Consider the following 15,391-nt stretch of genomic DNA (forward strand, 5'->3'; position numbering starts at 1 on the left):
AACAAAGCGAAATGAGCGCCGCAACCCCAGAGTCGGCCACGACTGGACCTAATGGTCAGGGGTCCCTTTACCTTTACCTTTGCTCTGTTATGAAAGAGCTTTAAGGACATGGTGTGACAATGCCTTTCCTCTGCTTCTTGGGATCTACACGTTTGTCCATCTCTGCTCTGACCATCAGCCTCGATGCAATTTCTAAACCTGTCCTCATCGCATTAGCATTCACCAACCAAGTTCAGACCGTGTCTCGAGACTATTGGCTCCATCAACCAAAGCCTAATTTTGCACTAAAATGTAAGTCTGGGTCGTCTGCAGAGCATTTGGTAAGTGGCCGTATTGAGCATCTGCTCTGCCCGGCAGCGGAATGTCTATACTTAACAAACTTAGAGAGGTGGTTTGCACTTGTGAACTGTTGAGAATGTTCACGCCATTCAAAGAGCCGAGATTAAATGGCAGCGTTGATGCCCATGCTGGGTGTGAGGGTGGGGGTAACAGACCTTTTAGGGCTTGCATTTTAATATACCACTCTCTGTGCCCGAGAGGAAGAGATTTCCCAAGAGGAGAGTTACTGGATCGCTGGCATTGCAAGACCTTAATTCCTAGAACTCTGTTGGCACGGGAACCTTTAAATTATGACACAAGTGTCCCTAGAATAGCTACTGTACATTCCGAAAGTAATCTCACCAGGATATTGAAAGCAGACTCTTGCTAGCACAGCAGTGGTTCCAGCTGTCACTTCCTAGGATGGTGTTTTTGTATTTCTCTGCTCAGGGGTCCAGAGGGATGAACATGGAGGTGTCTGTGGATTATATCGCCTTCTGGACATACCCATGTAGAGTTCCTCACTTACATATCTGAGCACATCCTACGGCATGAGAAAAGAACGGCAATAACTTCCTGGGCAGTGTCCACAGACCAGGACTGTCTGAGCAAGCAGGGAAGTTGGCAGATCGTACTGAGAACAGGAAATGGTATTATGAACAAAGCTGACTGGCTGACGGAGGAAGGGGGTCGCCCCATAGTAACAAACACATTGCCCAAAAAATTCTTTACATACAAACTGAATTTGAATGTATGTTATTGCTGACTTCTTAATGCCGAATTCTGGAAATGACTAATGCTGTATCAGGCTAAAGCTTTGTGTGCGATATCTCAATCCTAGCACCGTTCAGGGGCAACAAAGAAAGAATCAAGTGAATGTATTGATATGATTACATAAATATTGAGAATGCAAAATGTTTCTTTTAAAAGGCAGGAAAAGCTCTCTCTCTTCCTTGAGAATCACTATACTTTATAAAATACTGATATTTTTTAAGAAGTGTATAAATGCAATTGCAAAGAGTCCCCTAATTTAGCCCCCCTACCCCAGGCAGTCTATTAAGTTTTGCCAACTTTGTGAATATAAGATAATTTTTATTGATAATTTTTATGCTGACGCATAATAAAATGTTGGGAGAGATGTTGCAGCAAATTGTTGGCCAAACGAAGGCTGGGGCTACAGATGATGTTGGACTCCAATTCCCATCAGCCCCAGCCAAAATGGCCAAGTCAGGAGGAAAAACAAGTTCCAGGCCCCTTCCCCCCCCCAAAAAACGATGGACATTCATTGCCATTCAAATGGTGTGCATGTACCGTGTCTTGTGATCAATTATGCGGGGTGGGGCTTACCTGCACCCCCCCATATTTTATTCAAGTTGGTATCACTGCTCTGTTCATGGTCAGCATTTTCTAGGAGAATATAAAAACCTTTGCAATAGGCCTCTCGTTTTCTAGGTCACGCTAGCCTTTTCCACATCATCTCCAAAGAAACTTGAGCATGTGCATCTTACCCATTCAGCCAAGCCTTCTCAATGGAAGTTGCTAACCTGAATTTATTTATTTTTAATTGCAACCACCTATTTTATTCCGTTGTGACTCCTCAGGTGTGTACTGAATTCAGTAGGAGAAGTAGATTGACACTATTCATTCTGTAATAATAATAATAATAATAATAACAATAATAATAATAATAATGTTTCGCCTTCAATCTTCCTACCTTTATTCACATGCTTAATCTTGTTACTATGAGTACACTCTCTTCTTTGTATAGCAAAAACAAAAAACTTTGCAGCTTAGTAAAGACGGATTGGAAACTTTAGAAATGTTTCCAAGTCGAACAGTCTCTAATTAGCAGGAAAATGTCGGTCTACTGAATAGAACAGAAACTGATTTTTCCATTCAGGTGGTGAAGTTTCTGCGGTTTGGTAGCTAACATGCATGCACAATTTGAAAACAACTTGTTAAAGCATCTGGCAGGTCCTGTAACGTGGTCTCCCTCCTCCTCCCCCGCTTTGATGAATTATATAGTTGTGGCTTTATCTGTGAGTTGGACAGGGGACAGTGCGCCCCTGTTGGTTCTGCAGGACCTCTCAGTGGCTTTCAACACAATCGATTGTGGTATCCTTCTGAATCACCTTGCTGGGATGGGACTTAAGAGGTCCTGTTTGACAGTGGCTCTGTTCCTTCCTGGAGGGGAGCAATGACTTTCCCATTGGCCTGCCGGGTACCTTAGGGTTCTGTTCTGTCCCCCAAGGCCCACGCTATTTAACATTTACATGAAACAGGTGGGAGTTTTGGTGTGTGCCAGTGTCATGCATATCACACCCAGCTCTATTTCTCCTTTCCACACAAATCCAAGGAAAATGTCTCTGTTCTAAACTGGTGTTTGTCATCAGTAACAGTCTGGACAAGGGTGAACAAACTGAAGCTTAATCAGGACAAGAAAGTATTTTTTTCCTAAAATTGTGCCAGTTGGGGGGGGGCTTTTCAAAAGCCTAGGCTTGTGAGGGGGGTGATTTCCCTATGTCACTGTATTTGACAATGATGCTGGCAGTGGCATTGAAGGGGAAAAAATGGTTTTTAAGAAAGGAGTGATGGGCATGCTTTGATTTGCAGAACAAAAAGTTAAGTAATCTATTGAGAGCTCCAGATATTTTCAAGTGCTCTGTGGGGAAAGAAAAGTTTGAGAACTAACTGCTAAAGATAGATCCTTCGCGGAATTCTTTCTGCTCTAACTTGGTGTGTGGGAAGAGACAAGGAAAAAAATGGAGATATATATGTCCTTGCATCCCCTGAGGCTGCCGTGGTGCAATGAAAGATGTAGTCTGCTGGCAGTGATTACTCTATCCTTATGTAAAAAAAAAAAAAGGAGCCAACAGAATTGTAGTAGATGGAAAAACACCCACTACCATTCCGTGATGTGTTTACCACAATCTTCTTTGGCGATCACTCGTAGCCAAGTAAGATTGTCTTCCATAAACACGGTTTTAACAATGAGTCCGTAAGTGACTGTGGAGGCCAATTCTGGATCCATACGTCCTTCCACAGTGGGGACATTGGTTTCCGGGCGGGAGTTGATCACAATACTATAACCCTCAGTGTGTGGGGGAGGTGGGTGGCTGTGGTGTTGGCCTAGGAGTTGGAAGACATGAGGTCAGATCCTCACTCTGCCTGGTAGTTCACAGGGCTAATCTAGGTAAGGTAAAGGACCCCTGGACGGTTAAGTCCAATCAAAGGCGACTGTGGCGTTAAGGCGCTCATCTCGCTTTCATGCCGAGGGAGCCAGTGTTTGTCCACAGTTTTCCGGGTCATGTGGCCAGCATGACTAAACCGCTATTGGCGCACAGAGGACCGTGACGAGTGCCAGAGCGCACAAAAACGCCGTTTACCTTCCTACTGCAGCGGTACCTATTTATCTACTTGCACTGGTGTGCTTTCAAACTGCTAGGTTGGCAGGAACTGGGACAGAGCAACAAGAACTCACCCCCTTGCACAGATATGAACCGCCGACCTTCTGATCAGCAAGCCCAAGAGGCTCAGTGGTTTAGTCTTATCTATCTCTTAGGGTTGTTGTGATGATCAGATGGGGAAGGGGAAAACCATGCGCTCCTTGTAGGAAAAGTGAGGTGCAAATGTAATAATAATAAAGCCAAATAGTGGGGGGGGGGGTTGTGTCTGAAAAGTGTTTGTCCCAAGACTTGGAAATGAAATAGATGCGGGTGTAGAGAACGGCAAGCTAAACACAAACACAACTTGAATGTGGCTGCAAAGAGAGGGGGGACATTCTGCACAGACGTGAGAATGAGACGCAGATCCCGCCCCCTTTGATGTCCCGCCGGAGTCCCCCTGGCAACTGGAACGCAAAACACTGCGCGTCACAGAGGGCGAAGAACGCCGCTTCTCCCTGGAGCCTTAAAGGGGCCGCGGCCCCGGCGCCGTTGCGGTTGCAAAGGAAGCGATTGGGTTGCACTTTGCATGATGGACGGGGCTTCTGGGAAGTCGGAGAAGGATGGCGAGGAAGCCCGAGAAGATCCAGGTGCTTGCTCGAGAGAGGCAGTGCTCTGGAGCGTAGATGCCATGGGAGGGGGCAAAAAATAAAAAAGGATGCGGCGGGGGAGCGGGTTGGATGATAGAAAGATCGATGCCCCCAACCCGCAGAGGCTTGAGCTAAAGAGGGGAGGTGGTGTGGAGGAAAAGAGACGTCCGTGGAGTCCGGGGTGCAGGACCTGGACCACGCTAAAGTAGCAGCTCTCAAACGCACCTCTTTTCAAAAGATGCAAATTTGGGCCGGTAGGCAGCGGAACTACTTGCCACTAGTTCTGCCACGTTTTAAAGCGACGGTTGTGTCTCCCAGCAAGGCAGCGCCCCAATGTCGTGCTGCCTTCTTGTGCCTCAATCCTAACAGGTGGAAAGATTGGCACAGTGCCCCTTCTTTCATCTGGATCAATGGCAAAAGTGCCAACTTTAACACTGTACTGGAGGAGGGCAGGTAAGCCCCGTCTTGCATCACATGATGCGGTGCACAGGCACAACTGGAATAGTGATGCGCATCCATTGAGGGGGGCGGCCCCAAATATTTGGGGGGGGCAAAGGCCCCTAGGAGTTGGCTGCTATGATCAAAGGAGCTTCTGCAAAGATAGAGCTGAGACAAATTTCATGAGTGAAGCACAGATACAAACAAACAAACACCACAAGTTTGTACATTGGTTATATTTATAGACCTCTCCCATCAAATAGACTCAAGGCAGTTTGCATCAATGTCCTTTAAGTTCCTTATGTTACTTTCCTTGTGCAGTATTCCAGTACCCACAGAGGCATAGGGTTGTAGTCAGTTAACTTTTTCTCAGAGCAGGACCATTGAAATTAATGGCCATAGCTGATTTGGCCCATTCATTTGAGTGGGTGTGCTCTGAGTAAAAGTTTTAAAGGCAACCCATAATATGGTTTAGGGAACCAGGTGGCATCAAGTGTAAGTACATACGGAAGGAGAGAATATGAAAGGAAACTCAGAGTCAGTTCCTCACCATGTCAGAACCCTTCCTCAAGTCTGCCACATGGAACACGGATGAGCTTTTCCAGCAGGAAGAAAAAGTCTCTGCCTCGTAGCTTTTAAAACAATACAGTTGTTTCTTGTACTGTTTTTAAAACTGCTTTTAGCTGTTTTTATGGCGTGTTTGTAAATCAAATAAATAATAATTATACAATAGGAGGGGAAGAAGAGTTAGTAGCATATTATCTTTGTATTTTTTAAAAAATATTGAAATGTTTACTTTAAGTCATTTTAAAATAGGGAGCGGTAAGGGCAGTAGGAACACTGGAAACTGCCTTATACAGTCATACCTTGGGTTAAATATGCTTCAGGTTGAGCATTTTCAGGTTACGCTCCGCGGTGACCCGGAAGTAACAGAACGCGTTACTTCCAGGTTTCGCCACTTGCACATGCGCAGGCGCTCAAAATGATGTCACGTGCATGCGCGGAAGCGGCAAATTGAGACACGCGCACGCACAGACACGGGTTGCGTTTGCTTCAGGATGCGAACGGGGCTCCAGAACAGATCCCGTTCACAACCAGAGTCTGACCATTGGTTCATTTTGCTCAGGGTTGCCTGACTTGCTGCCAGTTATTATGTTGATTGACAGCAATCCTGCAGGATTTCAGACAGGTGTTCTTCCCAGTTGCACTTGTAGATGCCAGAGGTTGAACCTGGAACCTTCTGCGGGCAAAGCAGATGCTGTATCACTATGCTACAGCCGTTCCCATATGTGCCGGCAGGTTGTTATAATTTTTAAAAAGAAACAACCACCACTACTAAACCTTATTGAAAAATTGGTAGAGTGGTTAAGATAGTGCCTCTACCTTCCCAACGAACATACAGCAACTGTTGTGGAGGCCTGCAGAAATGAGATAGATCTAATATTTATAGCTTCTATGCATTATTAAAATATTGTTCCCACTAATGTCGTTTTCATTTACTATGGAAATGTTCAATAAAAGGAAATACTTTCAGATTCAACCAGACTGCCATGATTAAAGCTGCAGTCCTTAAACCTAAACACCCTTGCATGGAAGTAAGTGGTGCTTATTTCTGAGTAGATATGTATTTGATTGCACTCTAAATCCAATCGAAAATGATAACTGATCTTTTGCAGATTTATTTGTAATTAATTACTACTGAATTCAATTGGAGTGGTAAGCCATGACCTGGAATGGGGTCCATTTTCTGCAAAACCTTAAACATCCACATACTGGAAACTGTCATTAGGATTATATTGCATACCAACAATTCACCTATATATGTTTATGTTAAACAGACAGCAAAGACATTGGAAGAGAACAGCTGCCCCCAGAAGCTGCTCAATCAGGGAGGTAAGTAAGTTAAAAGATTGATACGAACGCATGGAAAACGGGACTGTTGACAGAAAATTTGCTGAAGCAGCTAAAAACGAAGCATGACAACACTCTGGTTATCACAAAATTCTAGAGTGGGGAAAAAAGAATAGTTATCCATGCTAGAATTGAGTGACTGTGGCCTTCAGCCTAATTTTAGTGCCCCTCTGCAAGCAATCAGTTTAGACTATCTCTCGTGAGAATGAACTGTCCCTCTGCCAACACCCCATAGGGTGATTGTGGGGAGAAAGATGGTGTGGCTCCACCTACTGTGAATAGGCAGCCTCTGACAGATTGTCCCCCAAAGCAACACAGTCCTCAGCTGAAAAAAAGGTAGCCGATCCCAGACCTATAGCACGCACGCCTCCGTTGTCAAAAATTCCAGAGCGGTAGTCTCTTGGAGCGAAAAGAGCCTTTTGGAACCTGAAAGACTTAGCAAACTTATCATGGCTCCCTCCCATACCCACATGTGGAAGGGAACATAACACTTCATTCATCTGATGAAGTAGACTGAAAGCTTATGGCATATCCTGCTTATGGCATCTTCCCAGAGTTGTCTAGCTATATGAACGTAAAGATCTCCAATAAGGCAGTTATGTATTGGGGAGCTAAACATTTCAGGCCGCAATGTAAGAGTCTCACTTATTTTTGAACCATTTTCTCTCTTCTCTCCTGAATTCTGGAACACGGGAAGTGGCACTTTGCTAAATTACAAATTGCATGGAGGTATTGCCTTTTGTCAAGCAAATTGTTTGGTAATAGCTAAGGGCCTGTCCTTTGTGGGAGATGTACAGAGAGCCCTGCTGGAATGCTTAGAATGTGACGGCCATGCATTTGAAAAGGTGACACACAGGGACACACAATTTGGGGTGGAGCTGATAGGTGTGTGTGTGTGTGTGTGTGTGTGTTAACAATAGAGTTGGTTTGAGTAAGTCAGAGGACCTGGTGCTGGTTAGACAGGGGTCAGCAAACTTTTTCAGCAAGGGGCCGGTCCACTATCCCTCAGACCTTGTGGGGGGCCGGACTATAGTTTGGGGGTTGGGGAATGAACAAATTCTTATGCCCCACGAATAAACAAGAGAAGCATTTTAAATAAAAGCACACATTCTACTCATGTAAAAACATGCTGATTCCCGGACCATCCGCGGGCCGGATTTAGAAGGCAATTGTGCCGGATCCGGAACCCGGGCCTTAGTTTGCCTACCCATGGTTTAGCTTGTGTGCTGGTCCTTCTAGGACTGGCTGCAGATTGCCTCAGCCTGCTTTCTGCTGCAGAGAAGCCCATTATTTGAAAAAAGGTTGTAAGTCTTCAGCAATCTTTCCTCCATAAGGAAGGCAACCCTTGTTAAGTGCTGCCTGTGGAATTTCACACTGGCAAAATGTAATGGCAGGATGGAGTCATGTAGCCGTGATGCATTGTGGGATTAGATTATCCTCAGGCTGCCTGCCTGAAACTTTCATAATTTGTCTGTTGTCACAGACAGAGGTTGAGGCTTTCCACCACATGCTTCCCTGTATTTCTTGACAGAGTTTTGTAAATAAACAATAGTGATGCATTTCAAGTAACGCCCTGGAAGGGAAACCTGCAGACGAAGCTACAGGCACCATGCAAAGTTGATTTGTTGTATGAATTCACAGGGCATTCAGCCTTAATAATATTGCTGTAGGTATTTTCCCTTCCAGAAATGCTTTTGATGGTATCAAAGGTTGAGCAAACAATATTGGATCCTGAATGGAGGATAATTATGTATTGTTAATTTAAATAATGGCTTTATTGTATTTGATACAAAGTATTTAACTGTCAGGGGTCCTTTACCTTTATTGCATCCATAGTTGTGCTGTATGCTTTTTGAAACATTTATAAATACAAAATTAAATACAGTGGTACCTTGGTTCTCGAACGTAATCTGTTCCGGAAGTCCATTTGACTTCCAAAACGTTCAAAAACCAAGGCATGGTTTCCAATTGGCTCAGGCGCCCCAGAAACAATAGCTGACAGCTGCATCAGACGTTCGGCTTCTGAAAAAGGTTCGGAAACCGGAACACTTCTGGGTTTTTGGCGTTTGGGAGCCAATTTGTTCGTCAACTAAGCCGTTAAAGAACCAAGATTCTACTGTAGCACATGAAGAGGTCAACATTGAGTCCCTAAAAGGTTTGCTGCCATTTAACTTTTAAGTCCATTATTATTCAGAAGTCTGGACTACAGCTCCCATTATCCTTGGCCATTGGTCACGCTGGCTGGGGCTGGGGAGAGTTGGAGTCCAACTTGAAGCCCGGAGGGCCGCTGAAGAGCCTGTGAAGATTGTTACTTTTCTTCTGGAATAAAAAGTATATTAAATGGCTCTCAATTTCAAATAAAATTACTTTACTGTGTGCATCGGTCCTTAGTGTTGCAGAGGCAATCTTTTCTTCATGAGCTAAATGTGCGATTTATTTTTAACATAGGGCATCTGAAATTGTTGTGACAGTTTCAGAGTTTTACAACAGTGAGATGGAGCCAGAGGAGACCATAGAGAGGAGAGAGATAGGCACAGGTATTGTATTGTTGCTGCTGTGGAGTGGTTTAAGAAAGCATAACATCTGGAGTAGGCAGAGGGAAGGAAGTCACTACATTGCGGCTCACAAACTTGCTGCAGGGTTGCCATCAAACACCAAAACATACACATCAGCCAGTTACTGTTTGCTTGCTTTCCTAGTGCTATTGCTCATCCAACTAGAGCTGTCTCAGGTGTTTTCCAAAGCATGCAGGGGTTAAAAGAGGGCAAGGGGTGCACACGCAAGACCCACCTTTGTTGTTCTCACATGCCTGGCATTCCCTTGCATGTTGAGCGAGAAGGTCTAACTGCATTCACCTGAAAGGGACTAGACACCACCTGGAGATTGGGAATCCAAGACTGGGAACCTTCCCAATGTGAACCCACCTGGACCCTTAAATCTTCTTCTGAGGCCCTTCTCCAGGTCCCTCCTCTGTGGGAGGCTCAGAGGGTGGTGGCAAGGGCAAGGGCCTTTTCAGTTATGGCTTTCCATCGGTGGAATGCTCTCCTTAGTGAATGCTCTCCTAACGCCGTTTTTGACATCTTTCCAGTGCCAGATAAAGACTTTATCTTCCCTCCTTGCCCAGCTTTTGATGGACCAAGATGATGTTTTGTTACTAGTGTGCTGCTAAAGCTTCCTGTGGTTGTTATGGGACTTGTTTCGTTTTTAATTTGTTTTCTTTGTTTTCATGTTTGTAGTTGTATCTTGAGTCTCTTCGGGACATTAATGTGACCGGTGGCTTAATCATCAACAACATCATCCCTGATTATGCAGTTCCAAATCGCATGGTGGCTTCTAACTACATTCAGCTGAATGCAGTTAGACGTCTCCTAAACGCCTGTACCAAACAAGTAACGGTTGAGTGGATAAGGGATATGCCTAGCGTACAACGGCCACTGAGGCCACTGGGTTTTAGGGTCACCAGTGCAGGCGACAGAGCCTAGGACTTGCCAATCAGAAGGTCGGCGTTTCGAATCCCCGCAGCGGGGTGAGCTCCCGTTGCTCGGTCCCAGTTCCTGCCAACCTAGCAGTTCGAAAGCATGTCAAAGTGCAAGTAGATAAATAGGTACCACTCCGGCGGGAAGCTAAACAGCGTTTCCGTGCGCTGCTCTGGTTCGCCAGAAGCGGCTTAGTCATGCTGGCCACATGACCCGGAAGCTGTACACTGACTCCCTCGGCCAATAAAGCGAGATGAGCGCTGCAACCCCAGAGTCGGTCGCGACTGGACCTAATGGTCAGGGGTCCCTTTACCTTTACCTTACCAGTGCAGGCACCTGTGGGCGCCATGCTGCAGAAGGTACCACACCAATGCTTTAGAATGGAGCATGAGACACAGAGTGGGGGTGCCAAATTTTAGCATCAGGCGCCCCTGAAATTTGATACCCCACAGTCTGCCAAGGTTCCCATCACTGGCGGAGGAAGAGGAGTGCGGGGGGAGCGCACCGCCCCCAGCAGCACAATCCCGGTGGGGTGCCATGGCGGCTGCCCTCCTGCCCGTGTTGGGCACCACACCCCCGCAGGTGGCATGCCCCGCCCCCAGGATGCATGCCATGCCCCTGGGACACGCGCCAGCCCCGCCCCCACCTGCTCTCCTCTGGTGCCGGAGCATGAAGCTTTGCCACTGGTTCCCATCAACCCCAACCAGCATAGCTGGTGATCAGGACGATGGAATTTGTAGTCCAACAACACGTATAGTCCAGCATCTCCTGAAGGGCCACAGCATCCCTGCTATGCTGGTTGGGCAGGTATGAGACAGATGCAGAAGGAAGCGCTCAGACAGTTCCAGGCTGGCAGCAATTCCAGATCAGCCTCTTCAAATCCAGATCAACTCTTTGCATACCAGAAGCAGCCTCTCAGATCAGGCAAAACTGGTTTTAGCCTTGGAGGTGCATATGAGCCCAAATGCTTGGAACAAGGGATTTCTTGCCTCAGCTGGTTGCCCGGTAGGGACTGTTCTGCACACATCATTGCCTTGACTGTACAAAGGCCTACAGAGCTTACACCTTCCCTTTCTGTCACAGAACAATACACACACAGGGAACGCTAGAAAAAGTCTCGTTCGTTTGGTATTGCAGCAAAAGCCCTGCCCTATATAAATTCTACCTTAAACCCTGTGCTGTGCTGTGCTATTTAGTGCATAGGAATGGTGGCTGGGCAAATTTTTTAGATCAGTATGTAATTTTTCACACGCTAGAGAACAGTTGACTTAAATTCTCATTACAGAAGAGATGTGCCCGCCTCCCCGGTAAATCCCTTGATATTATGGTACTATTTTCAGCATAAGGCAAACTGATGTATTTTTAGTGTGGATTCATTTAAAAGATGCCTATATTAAAAATAACATTTGGTTTCCCAGAAAAGCTCAGGATAGATGTTTTGTGTTTCTCTAAGTATGTAAGTGCCATCATAATGCTGTTTATATGAACAGGTCCTGAAGATCATCCAGGAAGAGATAAAAGTGGACCATCCACTTCTCCAGCTAGGTAACAACAACAACAACAGCAAGTTCTTGCATTAGTCAAAATGGTTATTAATGGGATGTACCTTATTACAAGCGGGTGGTGGAATGAAATTTCTGCTCACTCTTCCGACATTATTTATGAGCTTTCCCTCTAACTTACTGCATCTTGTTCAAACTGGTCCGCGATGTGTCATGGAAGGTGGACTACAGATTTCCAGACTGTAGAAGATACCACAGCTAGATTTCTGGGTCTCATGGGAAAGCCTGCTTCACCTTTTAGAAATAAAAATGTAGCATTTTTTATTTTTTAATATAATTTTTATTAGTTTTTTTTTAACATAGCATTTTCAACAGTAATTAAACATACTTTTACATTTTATTCCATTTTTTGACTTCCATCAATCCTGTCTGAAAATTTTCCAATCTAATCTCTCAGTATGCATTTCTTATCTTCCCTATTACATTTTAAACTCATAACCAATATCTCTATCTTTTTCTACTTTGTAACACTTTGTACATTTCTCCTTACAAAACTTCTTATAGTCCTACTAGCGTAATTTGTTGATTACAGTTGCTCTTCAAATAATTCATATACTTCTTCCAATCTTCTGTAAATCTCTGGTCCCGCAGGTTTCGAATCCTTCCTGTCATTTTGTCCAATTCTGCATAGTCTATTAATTTTGTCTGCCATTCTTCTTTCGTCAGAATTTCTTCTTGTATCCATTTCTGGGCTAACAATACTCTTGCTGCAGTTGTTGCATATAAAAACAATTTAACATCTTGTCTATTAATGTCCTGACCTATAATACCAAGTAAAAATGCTTCTGGTTTTTTTTTTTAATGTAGCATTTTTAAATTTTAAATTATTATTGTTTTTTAGGTCCTTAGGTGTTTGTTTGAAAGATGTAGATATTTTGCACTTCCACCACCTTCGGGGCTCCCCCATGAATGCTGATCTCTCCTCCTTCCCCCCGATCCCGGCTCCGTGGCCCGAGTTTCGCTCCAGTCCTGTTGACACTTGTTGTCACCGCTCGAGTTTGCTCTTAGAAGGAGCGGCATGCATCGCAACTGCATGGAAAACATGTTTATTTCTGGCAGGCTGTGCTGTGGTCAGAATCAGAATTCCTCAGGAACTGGCAGTAGTAATTACCGACGTACTGTTTGTGCCGTGGATAGAAAGCTCCGGGGCTTGCCTGTGTTGTTATGGGGCTCAACGATGTAAGTGTCTGTGTTTGCGCAGATGCTGACATAAAAAGTGTGGGGCTTCCTCTAATTCAATTGCTTGCCCTTCCCCTCAAGCACTAATACATTGTTTTTCATCTGCCAAGGTCAGAAAGCCCAGAGGGAACAGCTGACAGCAGTCAAAAGCCAGGATTAGATATTGCCCCCTTTGAAAGATCAGCAGAGCTCTCCTCCCCAGAAACCACTGACTCCTTATCCTCAAGCAAAGGTACTATGTTCTAACTTCTGCATGCGCCAAGAGAGAAGGACTGTAACTCGGGGGGGGGGGGGCTGATTCCCAGCTCCACCTGGAGATGCTGAAATTGAACCCTGTTTGTGGAATGCTCTCCCCAGGGAGACTCGCCTGGTGCCTTCATTACATATCTTTTAAGGCCCCAGGTGAAAACGTTCTTCTTCAACCAGGCCTTTGGCTGATTAAGCAATCTATGGCCTTTTAAATGTGTCTGTTGAGGTGGGCATTTTTGTCTGGTTTCCTGCTGTTATGCTAGGTGTTTTGTGTTTTTTATGTTGTAAACCGCCCTGTGATCTTTGGATGAAGGGTGGTATATAAATTTATTAAATAATAGTAGTAACCTAGGACCTTCTCTCACACTCAGCTATGGCCCTTTCCAAATCGGTGCTCCAACCTTCCTTTGCACGTTAAAGTGGAACATAGGAAGCTGCCTTATACCAAGGCAGGCCATTGGTCCACCTAGTTCAGAATTGTCTGCACTGATTGGCTGTCCAGTATTTCAAGCAGCAAACCTTCCGAACCTGGATTGAACCTGGGAACTTCTTACTGCAAGGCTGCAGCAATGTTTCCCGGGGGGGGGGGCTTTTTATGAGGGGACAGCTTAAGTGAGAGAGAGGAAATGTGGAGCCAAACACACTTATAGTTTAAGTGCTTGAACAAGAAGAGGGAAATTACAAAAAATATTATAACAATAGAGCTTTCAATCACTTCATATGCATCATCTAGTCATAATCATTGCAACAGCCCTGCAAGGTAAGATGATTCTTATCTCCCGTTATTGCAGTTTGAGGAACTGAGGCCGAGAGACAGTGGGTTGCCTAAGGTCACCTCATGAATTCATGCACTCCTGCCAATGTGTTTGCACCACCTTGCGTCTTCCAGTAAGCAACAGTGACCCACCTTGGTGGCTCTGCCTCACCTGACAAGCGACTTCTGCTTGTCTCTGCATTCCTTGCCAAATCAATGTCACCCGCAAGTGTCTGCCCCACTCCCTGTCCTGGAAAGGAACTAGAGATCTGGTTCTGAGGGAGATATCTGGGGGTGTAGGTGTTTTGGGGTCATCAGAGTGGCCCCAAGACTGAGGTGTCCCATTCATGAAGGACAGATTATTAATCTCGATGGTCTGTAGCTCGTACGCAATGGAGATTTGGTCAACCGTACACATACTTAGTTCAGCTTGTGCTCAGCAGGTTTCAAGGGCCACCCTGCAATACTGGGAGGAATTAGAAGAGAGAGCTCTGCTGGGTACCACTTAAGGAGGTGAGCAATTGAAGTGTGTTGCTTTTCCATGTTTCCATGTTGAGTTTGATCATGTCGCTGTTGAGTAACAACAGCCAAAACCCCGAGCAGTGTGCTTTTCTTCCAGATGATCGTGAAGACGACAAGAAGAAATCACGCTTCCTCCTTTTATTCTTCAGCTTTAAATTAAAGTTTGGTTTAAAGTTTAGGTATAAGAGGGTATGAATTGCAGAGGTGCCATGAAACAAGGACTGAAGGGCAGGGCAGACTTCTGTATCTTAAGCCAAATCGCCTTCACAATATTATGCTCAAGGCTGAAATTCCTTTTGTCATGGTTTTGCTTTGGGGGTAGAGCTGTTTCCCTTTTCCTCTCTTTCCTTAAGGTTGCTTAAATGCATTTGCTCTCTTTTCCGGGGCTAGCATAACAACAAATGGATGGATTTTGTAGTCAGTTCAAAGATTAGGGTAATAATATGTTTGCACAGGTGGCATCATGAGTGGGCTTTGTATAATGGGTCTAAACCACAGTTCCCTATATTGGCCGCTGGTCCATTCCTTCTGCCATTTTGCTTTTCCGCTACTTATAAGCTGCGAGTGACAAAGATAACTCTTGTGCCTCAAAGACAACAAAGGAGCTTGGAGTTTGCTTTGAGACATAAATTAATTACGTATTCAGCTTGCTTACGCTTCTTCTGTTGTGTCTACTGAAAAGGGAGGCGGTGGATGCAGTTGCTGTTGATCAGTCCGAAAAACTTTTGGGAAGATCAGTCTCAATGCAGACAGATAAGAGCTGGCTTTATGACCGCTACAAGAAAAGGCGTAAGTAACAGGCATCTTGTGCTGACTGTCTATCTATCTCTCACACACGTACACAGGCACACACAAAATAGCAACAAAAAAATCTCCACTGTAATCTCCATGCATAGAATTAACCATTTAGCTACATAAGAAACCGCCCCAAGCCTGATCTGATTATTTG

At 44.9% G+C, this 15,391-nt stretch overlaps 1 protein-coding gene across 4 annotated transcripts in view; it reads left to right on the forward strand.

Moving 5' to 3' along the window:
• The first annotated feature begins 667 nt into the window (after positions 1–667).
• ERICH6 (glutamate rich 6) overlaps positions 668–15,391 on the forward strand; it is a 32,758-nt gene continuing 18,034 nt past the window's right edge. Inside the window, exons 1-7 of one of the 4 annotated variants that reach the window (XM_081911019.1) lie at positions 668–968; positions 6,628–6,682; positions 9,149–9,237; positions 11,667–11,721; positions 13,028–13,149; positions 14,361–14,433; positions 15,125–15,231. In XM_081911019.1, the coding sequence (XP_081767145.1) occupies positions 9,195–9,237; positions 11,667–11,721; positions 13,028–13,149; positions 14,361–14,433; positions 15,125–15,231 (400 nt within the window). In that variant the 5' untranslated portion in view covers positions 668–968; positions 6,628–6,682; positions 9,149–9,194. Of the gene's footprint in view, positions 969–4,204; positions 4,352–6,627; positions 6,683–9,148; positions 9,238–11,666; positions 11,722–12,638; positions 12,918–13,027; positions 13,150–14,360; positions 14,434–15,124; positions 15,232–15,391 lie in introns of those variants that run through there. The other 3 variants (XM_081911016.1, XM_081911017.1, XM_081911018.1) reach the window with 3 other exon arrangements.

This window comes from Podarcis melisellensis (genome assembly GCF_964234715.1).
Source record: "Podarcis melisellensis genome assembly, chromosome: 5".
Classification (NCBI taxonomy): Eukaryota; Metazoa; Chordata; class Lepidosauria; order Squamata; family Lacertidae; genus Podarcis; species Podarcis melisellensis.